This window comes from Stegodyphus dumicola, chromosome 8 (genome assembly GCF_044657685.1).
Source record: "Stegodyphus dumicola isolate Sdum_Otavi_A_Nest chromosome 8, ASM4465768v1".
In the NCBI taxonomy this organism is placed as follows: Eukaryota; Metazoa; Arthropoda; class Arachnida; order Araneae; family Eresidae; genus Stegodyphus; species Stegodyphus dumicola.
The window spans coordinates 80,129,349-80,153,216 of NC_140775.1; the positions used below are offsets into that span (position 1 = coordinate 80,129,349).

The 23,868-nt window shown below is 33.9% G+C and overlaps 1 protein-coding gene across 1 annotated transcript in view; it reads right to left on the bottom strand.

Moving 5' to 3' along the window:
- LOC118180334 (uncharacterized) overlaps nucleotides 1–23,868 on the bottom strand; it is a 104,432-nt gene that overhangs the window by 18,015 nt on the left and 62,549 nt on the right. The window contains exon 2 of the mRNA XM_085822949.1: nucleotides 7,000–7,057. Coding sequence (XP_085679075.1) covers nucleotides 7,000–7,027 — 28 coding nt within the window. The 5' untranslated portion in view covers nucleotides 7,028–7,057. The remainder of the gene's footprint in view (nucleotides 1–6,999; nucleotides 7,058–23,868) is intronic.

A 23,868-nucleotide genomic window follows, 5' to 3' on the forward strand; every position in this document is an offset into this window, starting at 1 on the left:
TTGCTTTAATGCAATGAACATCCGCTGTTATGTATTGAAAAACTAAGAAAAAGGTCCCAAAATGCCTTCTTGTAATATGAGAAGAACTACAGAGGAAATATTTGTGTAAAAACATATAGAGATGAATGAGAAGTTGAATTCTTTAAGTTTTAACTGAAATTTCTTAATCTCCCTTTCGTAACTTTTCTAGCAATTCTATATCATCTATACTTTACGGTTAGCTTTATACGAAACCAACAAACATTTCGCGCGTTTTAAACACTTCAGCTTTTAATATTTTCATTTTAACAGAAACCTATGCAACGCAGTTTTACTGTTGATGGCATACGGAAGAACTCTGATTTGTTTTTCTGAATAATTACCACCAGCTGAGTTTGAGCCTTTAAACTTTAACATTGAGCTTGGCGTTTTCTTGTTAAACAGTCAAGTTGCATTGATGTTAAAAATGTCATTTTAATATAATGCTGCAAATTTTTCCTTTATTTTATTATGAGATGTTAACTCTGTTGAGCAAAAGTTGCTGAAGAAATGCTTTTCCGTTTAAATATGTCCGACCTGCCTTAATTCCTCTTTTTAATTTGAGCACTTCCCTCTGTCTATTCTAAAAACAGTAATAACATTTTCAACTGCGTCATATCTAAAACCTAACTTACTTACGCACTCTTTGCGTTGCCTTCGCTTGCTAGCAGAAGAACGTCTCTTGCTTGGCTGCTTCTATTCATTATTTAAAAAACTGATTTTCTAATTTCAATCCGCTCGCGGCTTCAAAATAATAACGTCTGCCATAGTCAAGCACTCATTAAATTCTTGCAACGAACTAAATTGGCAACTCATTTGAGTTGACAGCATTCGAGCCTAAATCGCAAAGACACTTGGATAGAACATTTTCGTTAGTTTTCTAAAATACTATCAAAGTTTATATTTTTTCGATTATTTAAACAATTACTTGGTATAAAATTTTATCTTTTAAAAATGCTTTTCTGTTATCAAGATGTTTTCTATTTGAAGGGGGCGAATATGTAAGAGAAAATATATGTAAATCGAAATTGTAATTTAAAGTAGCAACATCCCCTTAGTTCCTCATTTTTAATTTGGGTATTTCCTTTCTCTATTCTAAAATTGGTAATAACTGTTCCTGGACTGCGTCATTTCTAGATCAGTCCATATCATTTGACTTGCTTACCGCTGATAATGCAGATAATTCGGAACTTGAACTCAAAATTCAAGAACTAAAACCTTTCTCTTTGTGAGTTTCCATATTGGATAACTATACATTTTTCTTCTACCTCTGCACTCGCTAAAACACTTCTTCGCTGCTCATTTCCTATCGCAACAGTCCTAGAAATATAAATGTTCTTGAACAGACACGATTAGAGTGCGAAGTGAATAGCGGTCGCAAATGTCAATTGGAATAAAGATGAATATTTAATCTTCCTCGGCTAACAAGTTTGTTGTTCATTACGGATTCAACATTATGCGTTTTGCGCCAATAACTATGAGCCAGTAATTAAAGAATATTTTATCCTTTTGATATATATATTCATCATCACATAAAAAGAAAACTTAATATTACACAATATACTTCTTTAATTATGTGCACAAAAGTAATTTATTTTAAGAGTCTTAATGCTTAGAAACTGTAGCCAAAATTATTATTACTGTTATACTGTTAGTTATTACTAACCGCCGGACACTTGCTGTTTACGCATCCATCGGAAATTATAGCTCAGCCCATCAGTCATTCAGCCGACTCATCGCTGACTGCGTTGACAGAGCGATCGATCGATTTTTACCCTCGCGAGTAAAGGAAAATGCCGTCTCATGTTTAAAGATCACACAAGGAACGGATCTAAAGGTTTTCAACCACTCTTCTTCCCACCGCCAACCTTACAAAAAGGACTTTCTGTTGCATAGTATTTTAAGTGCCCCCATATTGGAAAGATACTATACACTTACAAACATCCATGCTTTCTCCGGGATTCGAACAAGGGCCCAAGGCTATGACGGCCGGTTTCCCAGCCACCAATAAGCATACTAAGAAGCCAGTTATCCAAAATTATATGACGTACTTCACTTTGGTTCATAATAAGCATTTTGTAATTAAAATCTGAAGTTCGGATAAACGCTAAATAGTTTTCTTGGCTATGAATGAAATCAGTTCCCGTAATAAATTAACAATACCTAAGAAATTAATTATGCAATGAAAATTTATAGAACATTCGGAAGTCACGAAGAAATGTATGAAGTTATCTATTCTGAACTGTTTTAAATTTTCACTTTACTTTACTTGAAATAAAATGACTTTACTTGAAATAAAATTACTTTACTTGAAATAAAATTACTCTACTTGAAATAAAATTACTTTACTTGAAATAAAATTACTTTACTTGAAATAAAATGTTATAGAAATTATTTCCAACAATATTATATTGATGACATTTTTTCTTTATAGAGTGCTCTGGATGAAATGAATCCTGCTTTTACGTAATAAGCAAATTTATAAGTCGCTGAACACTGGTAGTTCGATTCATGTCCAAATCCCGGTGAACTGGCATTTTCCCGACTTTCCGCATTTGTAATTTGAACGTAAGCCAGATTCCCGTAAAAGGTCCTCCACGAAGATATGTATTCCTTAGGTAGAAAGCCTTAGTGCGCTTTCTCATAGTCAAACAGGCCTGCCAGCAGCCGAGAGTCGCTTGAACACTGGTAGTTCGGTCCGAGGTTCGAATCCCGCGAAGGGGCTGGCTGCATGGGCGTTTTCGTGGTTTTCCCCGTGTGTAACGTGTATACGAGCCAGTTTCCCTTAGAAAGTCCTCCACGAAGGCATCCCTAGCCTTAGGTTTATAGCCCTTGAGGCTTTGCCATAATTACACAAACCAACCAACCATAATCAAACAAGCCCTCGAAATTAATCTCCACAGAAACAGATAAATTAGCGCTGTGCTACCAATCTGTCCAGAAATTTCAATTATATAAGACTGACTTAACTAAAGTAGGACTCACGATTTTACTTGTCAAATAATTTAAGAATCACAAAAATCAGAAATTATCAAAGCTAAAAAAGGTGCAAATAAAGAAGTACCATTTGAAAATTTAGTTTTAAAATAATCTACTTAAAAATAAAAACTACTTAAAAAATACTTTAAAAAAAGGCCGCTTAAAGAATTTGACATTAATTCATTCCTTTAATCAAAATTTTTAAACGTTTACAGCTGAGAATATAAAGAGCAGTTTAATGCGAACTCTGTATAAAGCCAGAACTATTATAGTAATTTTGAAATTATTGGAAGGGTTGGGATTTTTTTTTTTTTTTAAATATTGCTTTTCCCGGTACATGTGCGTATATGGAAACGCTGCAGTTCAATTTGCGCCATCTGCCGTACAAACGAAGAACTAAATACCTCTCCGGAAGTTGTGAGAAAAGCGATTATTTCTAACCGTTTTCTTTACATCTATTATTCTTTAACTCGGAATCCTACTCTTAAAATTAATTAAGAAATTATTCTTTAACATTGTAACGGACACATTCTAGACATGAAAACAAAGAAACCACTTATTCTTCTTATCAAGCAGCATGAGGGGTATCACTGAAAGAAAGAAGTAGAATGACTGTGTTATAGACTTGTTTTCTACTCTATTGTTTAAATGAATGCACGCGAGTACGTTAGATTTAGAACTTGATTATTATTTGTTTCAGGAATGATCATCACTTTTAATGTATACATTTGCCAAGAAAGATGTGTTCCAGATAAAGATTTCCGTTAGCGATTGGGTTATTATGTCACCGGAATAACATGTATTTGCTCTTACCTGTCTGGATTCCTTTAGTCAATGTTATCAAATAAGATCCCAACGTATTTTATTTTCTTCATTGTTCTTTTAATTGGAGAACTTTAAACTTATCCTGTTCAAAATTATTCTTTTAGTTTACTTTTTTCGCTTAATACAATAGTAATAAATTTAAAATGCCCGTTTTTCCCGTTAATACAGCAAAAATTTTACTATTAAAATAATAAAAATATGCTGAATTTTTTTTTTTTTTTTTTTTTTTTTTTTTTTTTTTTTTTGAATATTCAAAGTCTGTATTTCGAATTTTTCTCTGAATTTCACTCAACGAAAACTTTCAGGAATCAAAACCATAGATGCTTTGAAGGCATTCATGAGTGCTATTTTATGTAAATATACTCCAGTAAATCTAAAAGAATTTTCATCCGTTCTAAATAAAATCTTCTTTTGCTTAAACACTGTGCAGTAATCCTACGTTATAAATAAGCGATGTGAAATCACGTTTATTAACATCGCATTGCTTAATATAGCAACAGTGCTCAGCTAAAAAGCAAAAGTTAAAATAAAGTGAAATTTCAGTGAGTTCTAGCAAATATCTATTTTAAAATATGTGAGTTGACTCATTTCTCCCTTTTTTCTACACTTTTTAATTACTTAATAACTAGCATAATAGGAAATTCGTTTTAAAAATGTCCTACTAGCATAAAAATCTTGACATCTAAATAAATTTGAAACTGCTATTAAATTGGTACTTATGTAAGCAGTAATTTTTCAATTTTAGTTTCATATTCAGTTTACACAAAACTTCCCTTTCAAAAATTATGATCGGTGCCACAATAATAATACACATATGAAATAATATAATGCACGTAAGTGTTAAATAGAAAAATTTATGTTGGTGTTTTAATACTTTTTTAAAACTTTAAACTGAAACTAATTCATGGTGCCGGACAAAATTATATATATATAAAAAAAAAATCAAATAATTCAAAATCTAAATCTAATTCATAATATTCATATATCATTTCGTCATTCTTATAAACATTCGTATATCAGGACTATGACATTCAAAGATAGATCACTCTGGTTCTATGTTTGAATTCAAAGAAGCAGATCACTCTGGCCAGCCTACTGATGTTGATAAGGCGCACTTGCGAGAACTTATGGAAGAAGATCAGTAAGCAACCACTCGAGAGCTTGCTAAAGAGTTAGACATTAGTGCCATTGCACTATGCATCGCATGAACTGATTCAAGCAGATTAAGGACAGATGTGTTCGGGCCTGCACTAATCTGCTTAAATATTAATGCAAAGATAAAATTCTGGACTGGATCATTACTTGTGATGAAAAATGGATTTACTTCAACAACACAGGCCGAAAAATAGGTTTGCGTTGTGAGTAACCTATGCCAAGGAAAATCAATAACTCCAAATTCAATTAAACTCTCCATGTTTCTTAAAAGCCTCCGGCTCAAACAAATGGAGGGACATGACAGACCACAGTAAAATATATACAACATAAATACACAAATACAATCAAATTTTAAACACACATATATTAAATTCTTGACTATTTTAATTAAATAATGGATAACTGATCAGTAATCCTACCACATATTTTTCTAAGCCAAAATAACACATACTACTACACCAAATATATACTTAAAAATTTCACTTACTGATGGAAAACAGTTTTTCCTGATTAGCAAGATCCTTAGTGTCCAATCCACATGGAAATGAGCCAAGCCCATTTTTCTTTCTGTGACAACCCTTTCGGAAACGTCTAAAAATCATTAGGGATCAAGAGTGGAAATTACAGTCCAATAATTCTTCAAACAGCTAGGAATCGCTTTATCTGTCCATTAGGTGGGAACCAATAGTCCAACTTAGAAGGATCTTTATCTGTCCATTAGGTGGGAACCAATAGTCCAATTCAGAAGTATCTTTATCTGTCCATTAGGTGGGAACCAATAGTCCAATTTAGAAGGATCTTTATTTCAATTGAATAACAGATAGCTGAATATACTCCAGTTTTTAGCACAATCACGTGCATCATCAAAGCGGCAAATCAACATTTTATGCTGAATATTTCGGGAAAAAAACTCTTGGAGACAAACCGGCGATTCAGGTGAAGAGAGAAAATCTGTGCTCAATTTTCTTGGTAGATTTTTCTCTATACATCTCAATCAGCTCTCAGTAAAAATGCTCTTTGCAGCTCGCGCACATTTCTTTAGACATCTCGCAGGAAAATGTTCCTTGCATCTCGCACAAAACTTTTAAATATCCCGCAGAAAAGGAATGCATTCCTAGATCAAAGAAAAACGGTACCCCGTCCCTCTTGCTCAGGAAGCCCGCAGCACAGCAAAGTGCCCCACGATCTTTCTTTCTCCTTCACATCGCGGCTGCTCAAAATTCACTCAAATCAGACTCCGCTACAGCCATCACCACCGCAGCCCGCTAGTACAAATCGCTCGCCCCGCACAACTTTCTGCTTCTCCTTTTCCCTTTCGCTCAAAAATCTCAATCAGAATGATTTCTAGCCTGGTGCAAGCACCCAGGAAATCTCGGTTTCTCCGCCTCTGTAAGTTCATAGGCTTTCAAAAAATCATAAAATTAAATCTTACCAATTCCGGAATTTTATGTTATCTAAATTGAGAAAATGACACACCCGTGACGAATCAAACACCAGAAAATCTGACAATGCAATCCGAAAAACATCTGTACACATAACGTGAGAAAAAGTAGACCCTCCAACTAACAAGCGGAAAATAAGCTCCACGAGAATCCAATTACCCAAGGTTAGTTTACCACCCACTGTCTTGAAGTAAGAAAACTGCAACCTTAACAAAGCGACAAGAAAGCGATTTCCGTTTCACACGCCAAGAGTTAAAAGGGTGACACACTACTCCCAACTGCCTCCACTGTTGAAAAAAGCCATAAACCAGATGGCTCCCGCAACAGTTTCCCGCCTTAGTTACAATTCCTACTCAAGAACAACAAGTTAAACAACACCTTAAGAGCCTAAGAATACTTTTTTCCAGATTAAAATACACATGAATACAAATAAAAATATTAGAATAATAATGACTTGAAACACATATTAATAATTGAATTTCGCGACATAACATAAGCAAATAAAATATTTATTTTAAAAGTGATAGAAATGTCCTTCATTAAGTTTTCATAATCTCTTTCTAGAAGGACTACAACTTACCAGCTGCTAATTTTTGAGTACACGGCATATTCCAATCAAAGATGAACTATTCAAAGCTCTAGAAAAAGTAGAAAATAGAAAAAAAAAAACTATTATAAAATGCTTATTTAACATCATGGTTTTAGTTAATACACATTCGGTTAAAATATTAATTATAACCTAACGTAGCTACTGCATAACAAACTCATAAATCCAGTTAACAATAACTGTAATATATACTTAATTAAATATAAAACTAAGTTTCATGCTACTATAAACGCAATTTTCTATAATAGCAACTTTATTTAACTATTATAAAAATGAACTTTCTCTGCAAAATAAATAAATTTAAAGCACAGAGTGAGAAGTAAAAATCGCTCAGTGTAATACACTGGAATGTTAAATTTAAGGAAAAGCTAGGATTTCATCTATGGCTTTTGTGCTGGAGAGAACACACAGAAGGTATCTAACCCTTTAACTGTCAAGTTATTTTGATGATTTGGGTACACAAATTGTCAAATTTTTTTTATTGCAAAAACCAAATGTTTAGTACAAAATAAAATATACTTAAGTAGTTAAAAACTGATATTTTGACGTACATGGGTAAAATTTTTAAAATTTTGTAGCCACTGCATATTTGCTTTGAGGCGGCTGCCACTCAACATGGCAGTTGCAAAGTTCGCTTCTAGTGGAGCATTATTTTCTAAAAATGAAAAAAATTAATTATTTTCTAAAACATAAATAAATATAAGTGAATACCTATTAGTAGTTCAGTAATTTTCAGTCTTGTGTGGTACAACTGGAAACACTTTTCCAAGCACAAACCAACTCCACAATCACTACACCAGAATTGTGATTCCTTCCTTATCTTTTCCCCATTTTTATCCTTTTTCGAACAACACACTTTGCACTGTCTTGTAGGTTCACGTTTCGCAGGAGTAAGAGAAAAATGGGATATAAAATGTCGTTCAGTAAGACGGGCAGAGTTATCTATTGTAGGTGGTCTGCCAACATTCTTTTGTTCAGAAGCTGCATCATCATATTTATGTAAAAGCTCTTCTACAACTTGGATTCGAAATTCTAAAAATGTAATACTTTTCCCAACTACATTTTTATAGAGCAAATATGAGTTCCAGAGTACCTTGTCTAGTAAATGTAAAAATATCTTTTTTATAATATTTTTTCTGACGTTTTCGGATTGTTGGATGAAAGGATATTTCCTGATCACAGCGATCTACACCACCCATAGCTAGACCGTAATTAGAAACAATCTTCGGCTTGAGTATATCTCCATTTTTTATTTTTGAGGCTGACCATGGAAGTATCATGAATACTGCTCATCAAACACGCATCCTTCACCTTCGGTTGAAGAATCTAAATCATCTATATAACGTTTCAAAGAACTGAAGGCTATTTTACAACAAAAAGACCCCATGCACTTTGAACCAAATAACCTCTAACCTTTGAAATCTTCAGTAAGGTCCTGTCATCTATTGAACTGAGCGCACATTAACTTTTCCCGAGATACAGACGGGTTTGACAAAGAGATGAAGCCGAAATAAACGTCTCCCGATATATATTCGGGTATAACAATACGATGCACTCAAAAAAAATTATCCCGAGTAATACTCGGGCGTGACATTTTCGAACACCAGTGCTGTACCCGAGATTATCTCGGGCATGACAGTTAAAAGGCTAAGGAGAAACGGAAGAGAGGAGAAAATAGTATAAAAAGAGTTACATATAAAAAGAGTTACATATAAAGAGATTTTGCATGGAAGACTGTCTTGTACTGACTGACGTGATGCAGATGAATGAATGTAACGAATGAAATAAAAGTGCCCAATACAGTGTGTAATCAGCTCGAATGGAGAAGCAAGTTTGCATGGAATATTCATACTATGAATGATGTTATTGATAAGCTCTTGAAGTAGTAGTTATCCATTTCCTTCTCAGTGAAATTTTCAAATATTCAATAACTGTTGAAAAAGGAGAATGTTAAACCATTCGAACAATGAAATTTTTAACAGCATATCAACAGAAAAGGGTGTACCGTAATGAAAGTCTTGCAGGCACGTTGAGTGGGAATATTTCATTAAATTAGCGTATGCAGCTTAAAATTCTCGCTTTCAGTATTTGCTATTATGTACATCTCTCCTACATAATGCATGCCCAGACGAGGTTACCTTGATCAAAAATACTGATCCTTTTCAACATTGTTTATTGGTTGACCACCCTCTCATCACATATCACTTAAGGCATTGAGACATGTCATCATTACACTGAGACATAAAAGTACACTACTCTCGTAATCAAGAAGTGCATTTCCTATAATTGCTGCCATCTATTCATTATATTCTTTATACCCTGTAATAATGACATCCATTGACAGATATGGAAGAAATGGAGAATTGGCAAACAGAAAAATATTAACTTTTATGGAACCATTTGGAAAAAAAAAACTACAATATCTGACGTCCAGGTTTTCTTACACAGATGATTTGTAATATCTTCAGCTACTTGGTATATATCTCTCTTGATTTTATGTAATAGTGGACGGCCAATGACGGCGGAACATTTGGACGAGTGTGAAGCACTGACAAATTTTTCTTGTAGATTTCAGCGCTATTGGAAAGCAAGGAGTTTAATGGCCTAACGGCCAATGTAACTGGCATTTGACAAATAAATAAAATAAATATATCTCTCTTGATCTGTTAGACTGATAACATGAGTTTTGCTGTTGACGGGCTTATCACTGTTGATTTTTCCAACAGTTTCCTCTATTGTTCTAAAAAGTAGAATTTCCACCACACAATGTTTGAATGCTGTTTGTCTTATAAGCCACGCTTCTCATATTTCATCATTTCTCTTCATCGTTGTATCTCAAACGAAGGCGTCTAATTTTCCTCCAACAATTCTTTCGTTATCTGCAATACAGAATAAGATTCATGGATAATCTATCACAATAATTCGCATCGTTTGGAAATTTTAAAAGAATGCATAAACATCTCCACTGTTATCACTTGTCAAATGTCTGAAATTTGAATGAACCAGCTTACTTCTGACGATTTTTGGCCATTCATATAGCCATAACCTTCAAAATAATTCTACTTCTTAAGTTTTGCGTACTGAATATACTATATTAAGAAATCAGTTTGCAAACCGAGAACTATTCATTTTAGTATGAAACTCATTTAAGCACATTTTTATAATTATCTAAATTTGTTCCATAATTTCCAAGTTTACAATAATTGAGATGCATTTTATTCTAATCAACAGAAAAATAAATATAGTGTTATGAAAAATATAGCTAGCTTTCAAAGCGATCAAAAGTTAAATTTTCTATAAAATGGCCTATGTATTCTACCTTACTTAGCATATTCCATGACGCCGCCAAAATTTTATTTTAAAATGTTCTTTGGTATAAGTATAGCCTTATAAACTACTCTTTCATTTATCAATCACACAAACTTCATCTGACACAAACTTCTATCTAATATTCCACTTGAAACATTTCTTGAGCAAATTGCATTTTTTTCTATCATTATTCCACAACTTTTCATCGTTTTTATCTATAAAATGTTTGTCTTATCCTTCCTGAATCTTCTTACTGTCTTAAAAATGCAAACTGTTTTTTTTCTAGTCTTACGTCGTTTGAGCAAAGTCATTCTTTATCTTAAAGTATTTCATATTCTGTGCTGAAGTACCTGTCAACTGTTTAGGTACCTTCTTATAAATTTTTCTCTACCTTTCTTATAAATGAATCACACATAAATTATGTAGGCTGAAGTAGGCGCATGAATTGCATGATCATTCACAAAATACGATAGCCGCTTCATTTAATGTAGCAATCGTATTCTATTCTTGTTTAAATTCGTTTTATATAGAGAATTAATGGAGGAATTAAAAATATATTCCAATAATACAGCCGTTTTGAGTTTCCTTTAAATAATCCTGAAGATTATCTTTTTACTTTATTTTACTAATGTTACTATAATCTTAGTATCATTTATCCTACTGAATTCGGAAATTTATAGTGTAATAATAATATTCGGCATTTATTTCGGGTTTTAATAAAATCGCAGAAAAATGAAATATATAGGCAATTGCTATTTCTCGTACACTGTACCGAATATAACTGAATTTTTCCTTCTGAAAATAAAACTTACTTTAAACGAGTCATTTAACGTTTAATTTATGCTTTACAAGAATTCCACCCTCTCGAGTAGGTTCTGCCAACCACAGTTCCATATAATAAGGACAAGACAACAACGAGGAAAAATTTTTCTTACACAATACACAGGTCATTTAATTATTTTTCTTGTAGAATATTTTCAACATGCCAAACTCATAAATGTGAGACATTCCTATGCACAGACATTTTAGATAATGTTGCAATTTAATTCCTTGAATGGAAGCTTAGAGTGTGTCATGTTATAATTTATAAAGTTCTAATTAATTAACGTGCCCTTGGCTTGAGAACTTTAGTGAAGTGTCTAACGATTATTTAACTATTCGCTGTCTTCTTACAAGTCCAAAGAAGGGTTAAAATACCCTTTTATTCACTCAACGAAATATTACAGACGGCCCCTCTCAGGCTTACAGGATAGCACTCAATTGGGCTTTAGGTTAAGATAGAAAATAAGGAATTCAACTAGTAAGATAGGTTTAATGAAACGAAGTTGGCCCAAAAGCAGAACACGCTTTACTGAGAACTTCTGAGCTCTTCTACGGAAGTTACTGAACTTCCCATTACTGGTTCTACTTTACATAAAACGTTCTCATTTATATAAAACGCGATACTGAAATCTCATTCTGGCAAGGAGTTGTAGGTTGAAAACAAGAATTTAAAGGAAACGGCTTCAAAATTAAAAATAACTGTAAGAAAATTAAAAGAATCTAAAATGATCCCTAAAAATTAAAATAAATTAATGCAAATATTTGATTATGATTTAGCTAATATGTGCCTAAATTTCGGGTTGATAATAACAGGTATTTGGACATGGAATAAATATGTTAGTCTTTCAGAAGAACAAGAGAGAATTCTAAAATATAATTTGAACTTCTCACAAACCTGTAAACCCTCGATTCCAAAGATTTTGGCTCCTATCGAAAAAGCTTTCGAGTTCAGTAAAGTTTCAGATTCACAGAAAGAAATGATTAGGCATCTTATCGCTCATAATATGAAATTCAATAATAAACCTTTGAAACCAAATCTGACTGCGAGAGAAAGAGCTACAATGCGCGAAATTCATTCTAACCCGGATATTATCATTTCAAAGGCCGACAAAGGTGGCCAGATAGTCGTCATGGATAAGAACACTTACATCGATGGTGTCACTAAACTCTTAAAGGAAGGACCATATAATCCGATCCCTAAAGATCCTTCACCTTCGGACTTGTCAAAAATAAAAACTGCGATCAAATCTTCGCAAGTAATTTCAAGCAACTTAAAACATTCGTTTATCCCATCTGTTGCGAATTGTGCCAGATTATATGCTTTTCCCAAAATTCATAAAAGTGGTTTTTCCTTTCCGCCCTATTGTATCAAATTTAGGTACTGCCTCGTATCCATTAGCTAAATATTTAGTTTCCAGATTTTCCACTCTATTAGACAATAACATTTACACCATAAAAAATTCAATAGAATTTGTAAAAAAGGTTAAAAACATTTCTCCTAGTAATTTACTCATGGTTTTTTTTTATGTAAAATCATTATTCACCAATGTCCCAGTGGAGGGTGCATTAAGATGTCTAGAAACCAGACTTCGCGAATTTCATTTCTCTTGCATCGAAATTGATGAGCTAATTTCTCTCACTCTGTTTGAAACAAACACATTTTGTTTTCAAAACTAAATATTACAACCAAACTGAGGGATTAGCCATGGGAAGCCCCCTCAGTCCCATCCTGGCTGATATCTACATGCATTATTATGAATCAAAATTGTTTGAAACATTAAACTTCCCGGCATGGTTCCGCTACGTAGACGATGCTTTCACCCTGTTTGTAAGTAATAAAGATGATTTAAATAAATTTCTTTCAACAATGAATTCTATTGATCCTGTTATTCAGTTCACTTTTGAACTTGAGACTTGCAATTCTCTTCCGTTTCTCGACATTCTGGTCACACGTAACACATCCAACTTCAGTACTACGGTTTACCGTAAACCTTCATCGGTTTGCCTTCCACCACACTTTAAATCATGTCATCCGACTAAACAAAAGTTAGCTTCATTTTATTCCTATGTTTTCCGTGCTCTTCAAGTTTGCTCCTCCAAACTAGCCCTTGATGAAGAACTAAATTATTTAAAAGCAATAGCTATTGACAGGGGCTTTTCACCCAACATTATTAATCAAGCAGTTAAAAAATTCTCATCGCAACACACTAAAAGGCACACTCTTGTTTTAGGAGATTATAAAAATTCTGTTGTCGTTCCCTTCTTTCCATCAATTAGCTATAAAATTGCACATATTTTGCAGAAATTTAACTTTCGGGTTGTCTATTCTCCCATCAATAAAATTCCGAGTTCCATACTCAAAGACCCCATTCCGGATATGAATTCCTGGAGTATTTATAGAATTCCTTGCCAGTGTGGTTTAATTTACATTGGCCAAACTAAGAGAGCCTTAAAATTTCGCGTCAAGGAACATGAGGCGTATGTTAGAAAAAAGGAAACACAGTCTTCTGTTGCTTAACATTGTTGGTCCGAAAATCACACTTTCAATTTTTCTGCTGCCAAAATTATTCAAAAAACATCTTCTATTGGAGAACTGGATTTTCTAGAGGCATTTCACATTCATAAAAATCTTTCTGTTCTAGTTAACGATCCTAATTCCAATCCAAATTTGCCTTCGGCCTTTAAAGAAATTATGTTTTACTTCTGGTTTCACCAACAGATGGCGTCACTTGCTTATTCTTGTCTAGGCTTTCTTATCTTATCTAATCATTATTTCCTATCTTGTTCATTTGCGGTTTTGCAGCTGAGGATGGTGGTTCGGTAAAACCATCGAATCTAGTCCTGTGAAAATTTTGTAGATATAACGCTGATTTTTGTTGTTTCACTTCTGAATTAATATTTATTCGGCGTGTTATTCTGTCTTAAATATGTGAGAGCTCATTTTGGTTTAAAAAATGGACGATCAAGATTTACAGCAGCATATTAACATCAAATTTTCTGTGAAAATTGACAGGAGGGTTGGGGAGAATGTCGCAGATGTCTCTATGTCACAGATGCATAAAAACGTTCAATTTATTTGAGGGATGTTGTAAGGTACAACCGCTCTCCGCTATCCGTGCTTCAGTGGGAAGTGGTTGCACGAATATGGTAACAGGTAGTTTGGCGACATTTTGGTAAGGCGATAAACGTTACTAGCTAGGACTTTAGCAGCGTACATGGATAAAATCAAGAGTGTGCGCAATGCTATTTTTGTGCAATTCTGGGATTTTTTTTAAGTGGAAATAGGTCGACGTGTACATGGATACCGTGTATGCGCAATTCTTAAAAACGCGGCAAGCAGTGGGCGATTCTGCACTTTCTCCCAATTTCGCACCTAATCTTCGTCATGATTAAGCACTTTTGTTCCATAAAAGTTCTAGCATAAGAGTAATTCGGCTAGCAGATTGTTGAAAAACAATGTTGAGTAAAAAAAAAAAAAAAAAAACTTGCAGGTTGCTGTAGCAAGGTTAGTCGCCAAAGTTTCGCCAAAAAATCGCCAAGTTACCATAATCTAAAGATTAACCCTTGCAGCTAGTTTGGAAGATCCGTGGTTTAAATTCTGACGGGGCTGTGTCCTGACAGGGCCAGGATAGAGCTGATTTTTGCTAACCTTGGCTCTGAAAAGTTTAGAATCTCTCTATATAAGATAAGAAATTCAAAGACAGAGAGTGGGAGATGCGATATGGTCCGTTATACAATAATATGTGAGCATGATATCTGAATAATTTCAAATTAATATTGAGAAAATATTAAATCAGAAAAATTTAACACGAGGAAGATTTCTGTGGAATTATGTCCCTCTTACAATCGCAGTACTTTCAATGTGAGATACACTCTGGCTAAAAACGCAATTACCCATGGGTAATCGCAATTTTGTTCAGCGTGCGTAAGTCAGAAAAGGCAGGGTGATCTATAACTGCAGTTATAGATCACCTTGCCTTTTTTGACTTAGCTCTTTGCGATTTCTCGCTGTTTCCGATATTAACTGAACGAAGATTTTCTATCATAACTGATATCTAACAAAATACGATCAACTGTTCAATAGTATTTTGGAAGATGAGCTGCAAGCCTGCTTCCAGAAATCGGAATGCTGCATAGAGTGGGCAATATGCGTAAGCACTCGATTTGAATCGAAAAATTAAATTTGGAAAATGCATTTGCTTTTATGATCCTTGAGTAATGAATGTTTTTGTGCAAAAGAAAGGGCTCTAGATCCCATAGCACTATTCCTCATTTCACGTATTAAAGTAAACACTTCCATAGTTGTGAATATTGTATGGAATTCTTAGCCGAGGCTTTTGTAAGGTGAATTTTTAACTCATTTATAATCTATTTGTTTAACTTGAATTTAAATATTTCTCATAGTAACTGTAAAATCAGGTATATATGTTTTAGGAAGGTGAAATTGTGTCAGCTTTTCAAGAATTATTTTATACATACTTTCATTAATTGTCAATATGTGGTGCAAGTTGCTGGTTTCTCTTCCAAATATGGAACTCTGCAGAAATTTTTACTTCTTATCGCATGAACACGTTTTTCCTATGTCATTTTCACTTCTTCAGCTACAGAAGTATATTCTGTTTAAACTTCGAAACTATAATCCTGCAATTTTAGGTATGGTACGTTGATTCTTCTTGATATCCAGTAATATATCTCATATTTATTCCTTTACATGTTTTGTTATGAAGAAATGGGAAGTCTCTTAGTTAAATTCCGGGTTTAATCGGATTCTTTTGTTTGTGTGGAGATAATTTCTGTTCATCCCAGGAAAATAAGTTTGAATCTTTTGTATTTTAGGTAAAAATTAATTTCTATTAAACAATATGACGTTCGTGAAACGGTAATACTTTTAGCAGCATGTGTATTTTAACCTTATTCATTTTCGCAGCTAATTTTAACAAAATACGTATTAAAAGGAAATAATTTTTTAACACCAAATAATAATTTAAAGAAGGTAATAGAAGAAAGAGAATAATATAACAAGAAGTTTTTAAAGAAAATGTTTTTTCAAAAATAAACGTGTAATTAAGGGACAAAAACCGCAAATTATTCTATTTTAAGCGGGAATTTAAGAGCTAGATGGTTGGGCATAGGAAGATCAGAATATAGAATATTGAATAAATGTTACAATTAACTGAAGACTTTAAGTTCTTGAAAAATGCTTTTTCAGAAGAACAATAATCAAACCAGAATCTTTTCGTAGTTGAGATCTTTTTTAAGCACCTTAGAATCGCTCAATAGATATTTGGCTGCATTTGACGGTTGTAGTTTTGATAAAATTTGACGGTTGTTGTTCTGATAAGATGCATTAAATGTTTCTTTATTGTCTCGTAAAAAACATTCTTTCGTTAAAAACCATGAAGAAAACATGCGGAGAAGTATAGACCATTTTGCCGATAAATGTTGCCCAGAGTATACGACGTGAAAATATGTTTGATCCATCAAGTACTCTATCCTGAGGTGAAGTTGGAAGAGTTTGGATTATAAATATTGAAGAACTTAAATACTTTGACGTTATTTTTGATAAAAAAATTGGAGTTGGAGACAACATGTAGAGTCATTTACAGAACGCTCCTACCAAATGTTGACTATATTGAAACGCTTGGCTGGCTCCTTTTGGGGAAGCGCCAGAACAATTCTAAATATTACTTAATATATATATATATATAATACAATTATATAAGATATTTGTATTACCTTTGAACCTATATTGTTGTGAACCATTCTTAACGGCAAGTAAGAGAGTTCTCAAGAAATTGGAAAGTTTTCGAACTCAAGCAATGAGACTTGACTGGAGGATGACTTATCACTGGAGGTGTTAAATCTACCCCTATTGAAGCCATGAAGCTGCTAACAAAAATATTTTCTCGTAAGAACTATTATTGAAGAGAGATCTTATGTGAAAAATTGCTTCGCATCGGAGATTCTTTTCGGACTAATTATCGGAACACTACTTGAAATTTTAAGATTCAGTGTTGCTTCCTACAAAAAGTTCGTAAAATTAGGGAGGAATGTGGTCTAATCGGACAAGAAACTGTGCCGCCAACAAACCTCCTTTCTATGTTCGATGAATACCTTAACTTGATTGATTTAGTCACTAAGAATAAAAGATCTATAGAGATCTTGAAATATCTTGCCCTGTACAGCAATAATACTAAATACCCGAATCATAATTGGGTGCATGTTTATACAGACAGGTCACATAGTGGTGACTAATGTCTGCAACTTCAGGGGTCTACAGGCCTTTCTTCCTTCTATGCTTTTACTGGGAAATGCCGAAAAGCATTTGATAGTGAGATAGAGGCTCTTAGAATTGCCCTGAAACAATTAATTTCGAGAATTATGTCATGTTATCAGGTTCAAGAGCAGCAAATCAGGCCATTAGCTCTTTAGAAACTCCATATATCAATAGAAGTTCTTCAGTGCCGTGAATTAATCCGAGGCCTATTATTGAAAGATAAGAAAATTAGAATACATTCGATCTCTGGATGCAACGGCATCTATGGAAATGAACAGGCAGATTTCCTTGCACAAAAAGGTGCATCACTATTACAATCAACAAACTCAAATATGTCATATCACTCAATAAAGCTAAACATAAAGCAGTCTATCTATGAAACAAAGACATCATTTGAAATTGCTGGATAAGCATGAAGATGAGACAATGGAAGACTGAAGATCTCGATTGCCTGCCAAAATATCCACGATGCAATTCTATGGGCTTTTTCGCTATTTACAGGGCATGACTGCCTGTGCGAGTATATTTACTGAACTAGTATATTTGCTCAACCATTGTACCCACTCTGTGATCTTATGGAACCCACGAACAGTGCCCACCTTGGACGCTGTGGGTCTCTTCTTGGTTATGATTCGAGACTACTTGATATTGGCGTGCCGGAGACAATGACTTTCGGTCACTTCTGTTATCTTCTCTTATTGAAATTCTTGCTGTATTTTGTCTTAATATTAGAAGTAATAATAATATAAAGAATATGAAAATAATTTTGTCATACCGTTATTTTTTTTTCTTCTGCTAGTAACAAAACTGCCCAGATTCTTCTTAATATCAATTTTTTAATTATTTTCACTTTTATTAATAATTATTGTTTCATTTCTTTCTCTATTTTAGATTTTTATGGAGATATTAATATTCCTTGTTGGTGAAGTTCAATATTGACTAAAAGAGAAGTGTTAAAATTTTACATGAAATCATATGGCTATTATGCTGTAGAAAACGAAAGGAGTAAGTAAGAGATTTTCCTGCGTTAACCTTTGTTAGTCTCTTAGTCATTCTTTCCAATTTAGCTCCGTTAATTGTTAAAAAATTATTCGGCAGTGATTCTCAAATATTTTCAGTTAGCGGCACTTTTGTAGTGCTAGAATTTCTCTGACTGAAGTCAGAACATTGGTCTATCTAACAATTATTGCTCACATCTGATACGATTATTTTTTACTTATTTATTACACGCTCCGCTATTAGGCACTACGTGGAAAGAGAGGGATACTTCGTGGAGAACTTTCTAAAGGAATTTGGCTCGGATCCACTTTACACATGGGAAAAACCTCGAACACATTCATACAGCCAGCCCGTTCGCCGGGAGTTGAACCTCGGAACTAACTACTAGTGTTCAGCGGCTTTTACCGCCCCTCCCGATGGGCATCTGATACGATTAGTATGTCGTTTTTTCAATGTACATTACTCAAAAAAAAAAAAAAAAATGGGACAGTGCTATATCTCCCGTTCTATTGAGCCGATTGACAAAATTCAAACTGCGTTTTTCATGTCTCGAAAGCGCGACTTAGAATATATATTAGATTTATATATAGCATTATTCTAACATAGGTATTTTGACACAAAATCGGACTTTTTCTGAAATAACATACCAATGTTTTTACATATTTCATTTCTACGACTCAAATTATGCCAGAATACCAAGTTTTGTAAAAATCGTACGACTAGTTTTTAATATATTAGCTCTCAAAATTTTAGCTCCTCAGTGTTAATTGAATTTGGCAAATATTTATTAATATCTCTTTTTTATTAAACTTTTTTGATTTTTTCTCTCACATTTCGAAATTTAGGTTCATTCCAAATAAAATTTACCCATTTTTTGTGTTTTATTTTTTAAATTTCTATTTTTAAATAATTTTTATAAATTTTTCGAAAAACATTTTGAATTATAACCTATAAAATTTTTACCATTATCTTAAAGTAGGTGTATTTTTAAGCATATCTGCAAAAAATTATTTTTTATTCAAAATTTTCCAAGATATACACGAATTTACATATTTTCGACTTTTGAAATTTGGCATCTTTTTTTTTGAGCGATAATAACGCCACATGTGGTCTATGGATTTTTGTTACAGTGAATTGCCACAGCTATTTTTAACCTTAAATTTCAAGTAAAATTTTACGGAGAATTAATTATGACATTTTTTCTCTCAATGATGCGTAATAAATATTTATTAATACTATATGAAAAGCTATTTTTTTTAAAGTATAGATGATATTATTCAAATTTTTAACTATTTTTTTTAAATTTCTCTCTATCTTCCTTTTTAAAAAATATAAGAGTAAATTTTTGTAAGAGTAAATTTTTACCTTCGGCATTTTATCGTCTGCTACTTTACTTCGTTTAAATCGAATTTTCTAAAACTGAGAATTTTCGTTTGATATTTATTTGAATTTTATGACATTAACTGCATAATTTATTTCTAAACAAACTTTTGCTTTTGAAGTGGCTGAAAGAGCGGTTGATACTATCATCCACATTTTTAAAGCACAGTATATTTTTATAGAAACATAAGATTTAGAATAATCATTTTTATAAAAGTCAAATTATGATATAAACATACAACCCTCTAGAGACTGAATTAATGGAAGTTCAATGGTTACGTAGAAATGATCTGCAGATACTTAATGGCTGGATGAGTCAGCAGGTTCTGTGAACAAGTTAAGAATAATTATATAAACGACATCCAACATTCTGGATTCAATTAACAATACGAACGAGAATACGATGTTTATTAAATGAATTTAAGAAGTTTTAAAACATAAAATATCAACTCATGTTTTATCCTAAAATGTATTTTTGTGCGTAGCGTATTTTCATTACATCCTTAAACTTCTAATTTAGAATGTAATTGTCAAGAACTTAATCCTAATCATCAGTGATATAATAAGTAATCATTACGGTTATTAATAAATCCTTCTCATAAAGTAATTGCAAATATTTCAAAAAACTTTCTATCTGAATGCAAATATTTTTAATTTTATATTAATCAAGATTGCACACGATATTATTTATTTACACTTCAATTCTTACCGACAGCTCTAGTAGAAGTTACAAATCAATTATATTTAATTAAGGATTGGATTGAAGTGGATTATTTAATTATGGAAAAGCACACGAGGGCTATCTGCCTAAAGGGAAGGATGCCTTTGTGGAGGAATTTCTAAGAGAAACTGGCTCGTATACACGTTATACATGGGGAAAACCACGAAAACGTCCGCGCAGCCAGCCCGTTCGCGGGATTCAAACCTCGGACCGAACTACCAGTGTTCAGCGTCTTTACCGCTCTGCCGCTGGTGGGCTATTTAATTAAGGTGTGTGTGTGATTATGGCGAAGCCTCGAGGGCTATCTGCCTAAGAGGAGGAGTGCCTTCGTGGAGGACTTTCTAACTATTTAATTAAGGAATGACCATCTAAGTTTAGAAAGAGCGTACCGTAACAGCAATTCAATTATTGGCGCCGTATCTTTCATGTTACTCCTGATTGGCAAGCTACATGATTTATAATGAGTATTCGGGTTTTGCTAGTAACTTCACTTGGAAATCGCGCTTAAAATAGGTTAGTTGGTTATTTGAACATAGAAAGAACATGGGAGCTATTTGATTAAGATGCTTTCATAGAGAACCTTTGTAAAGAGAAAATAGAAAACTACGAAAACCAACCATGCAGCCTGGGTTAGACTTCGCAACAAACAATTAGTATTTAACAATCTTCAAATGCTAGGCAACTGGTGAGACTCCAATTAAATCTCCAATTTAATATTTTATTTGTAAATATTTAAAATATTGTTGTATTCTAAGACACAAAAAGCAGGATTTAAGTTTTGTTAACTCGTCAGTAAACTACCAAGCCATAGTGCAAATGAATATTCAATTTCTTTTGCAATAATTGTATTCACTTAATATTCTTGAAATATGAGCTAAAGAAGGAACGTTCTCGGAAGATTAAAGAAGAGTTTAAATCCAGTGATATTAGGTTTGTCTTACAAGCTTAGGATCAAAACGATTCTGCAATTGCCCGAGTAGTTGACTTGTAAATGGCTGTGAATTAAGCAGATGACTTTTAATCTTACGTTTTCAGTCAGAAAACGTATTCCAAATGTTTTGTATTGCATGACAATGCATCTTTTCATTTTTCAATAACCAGTCGGAGAACCGCTTGTGTTCCGAAAATAAGTATGTGTACTCAATCGTCCTGCATGTTCTTCAAATTTGTCTTCTTGTGATTTTTTTTCTTTCCCAAAAACTAAAGTTGTCTCTGAAAGGAACGATTTTGACACTGAAGAGACAAAAGGAGTATGACATCTACTTTTAGAGGCATGTCAAAAACATATCTCTACAAGAATTCTCTTCCACTATATATGTTGTGCAGTCAGACAAAAAGTTGCATCAGTGTAAATTCTATAATCTATTTTATTACACTCTGATTACTTTATTAACATACAGTGAATATATATTAAATCTTTTACTTCAGCTTAAGTAATTCGGAATTTTTGACGGAATTGTGGTCGGAACTAGGACTTAGATAAGTCAAATTAAATATTTCGATTACCCAATAAATTCAAGGTCGAAATTTCAATATTTTATTTTCGGAGGGAGGGGAAATTTTTTCAGTTTTGGTCCATTATACTAAGTATATTTGCTTCGATTCTATATTTTTCGATAAAAGCGAAAATTTTACGCATGGTATACATATAACGCATGGCTTCAAATTAAAATTTAATAATATACAGAGTGGCTATAATTAAAGTTCCACATTGAAACGGTAATAAAAGGAAAACTACTGGATCAAATGTTATCAAACTTGGTAATCGTGTAAAGTAGGTCATGGGAATTTATTTTCCGTGAAAAAAAGGAAGTTCGAGTTTAAAGGCCCTTAAATTCGATAAAAGTCGATAAAAGCCGTGTAAGTGAGAAATTCGTCCGTGAAAACCACGAATTAGCGATTAGAAAATGTGAGATCGCAAATCACTCGCACAAGCACGTACAATCTGGAAATCGTTTTCTTACAGATCGCTAATTTTTGCATAGCAGTCATTCCACACCGTTTAGTGTTGAATGACAGCTAGTTTTATAACTGAACCATTTTTCTCTGAAGAGCAGTCGATAGCTGGATCACTGTGATTGCAGCTCACTTAGAGTCAATGTTAAAATGTTTCGTGATACATGAACTGCAATAACATAGCATTTTAGATACTACGATTTTTATGCAGGGCTAGACCCCACCTCACGTGTACCTCACTTGTGTCGCACAGTTACTTAGGCAACATTTCACGAATAAACATCTTATAAGGCAACACTTCCCCTTTTCTCACCAGACCTCAACCTCTGTGACTTTTGGCTATGGGGTTATCTCACTGTTTATGGTGATAATCTAAACAATTTGGAAGAAATGAAAAATGTGATACACTGACATGTCCGTAACATTCCTCCTGATATGCTAAGAGCTGCTGTTGAGAATGCAGTAACAGGATTTACACTCAAGAGCCAAAACATTATGACCAGCCCTACATTTTGCGATAAACGCGCCTGGATGACGTGGAAGGCACGTGATCAGGTGGAAGTGGTATTTAACTGCTGTGATGGGAAAGGCTGCGGATCTAAGCGACTTTGATAGAGGGCAGATTGTAATGGCTCGGAACAAGTATTTCCGAAACTGCACGACTCGTGGGTTGTTCGCGATCTACAGTTGTTAGTACGTATGAAAAGTGGATGAATGACGGTGAAACCAGTAGTAGACGACATGGTGTTGGACGTCCACACGCTATCAAAGAAAAAAGTCGTCGGAGACTGTCTTGCATGGTGAAGCAAAACCGGAGCCCGACAGTGGCTCAGCTGAGAGCCGAATACAGTGCAGGGCCAAGTAGAAAAGTATCGGAGCACACTGTTCAGCGGACAATGTTGGATATGGGGCTGCGCAGCAAACGTCCCACTCGTGTGCCTTTGCTGACCAAGCGTCATCGCCAACTGCGCCTGCGCTGGGCTGTCATGGGACGGCAGCTCAGAGGTCAAAGATCACCAATTCGCAATATCTCGGATTTGCGTGACCGTTGCTACAACATCTAGTACAATCTGTCTCCGTCCATCTATCAAGGACTTGTGGCATTCATGCCAAGGCGGGTTGAAGCTGTGTTGCGCGCCAAAGGTGGCCCAACTCGTTATTGACAGGTGGTCATAATGTTTTGGCTCTTGAGTGTAACTTGCTTTCGGAAAATGCTGGACGCTACATTGAACATACTTTGTAACACGTTTCGGAAAATATTAAACACATTTTAAACAGATGTTTTCGTGTCTTATTTCATTTAACAATATTGTATACAGCGCCATTTTCCCCCTGGTGGTGAGTTTTTGAACTCCTTTTTTTTTCCACGGAAAATAAA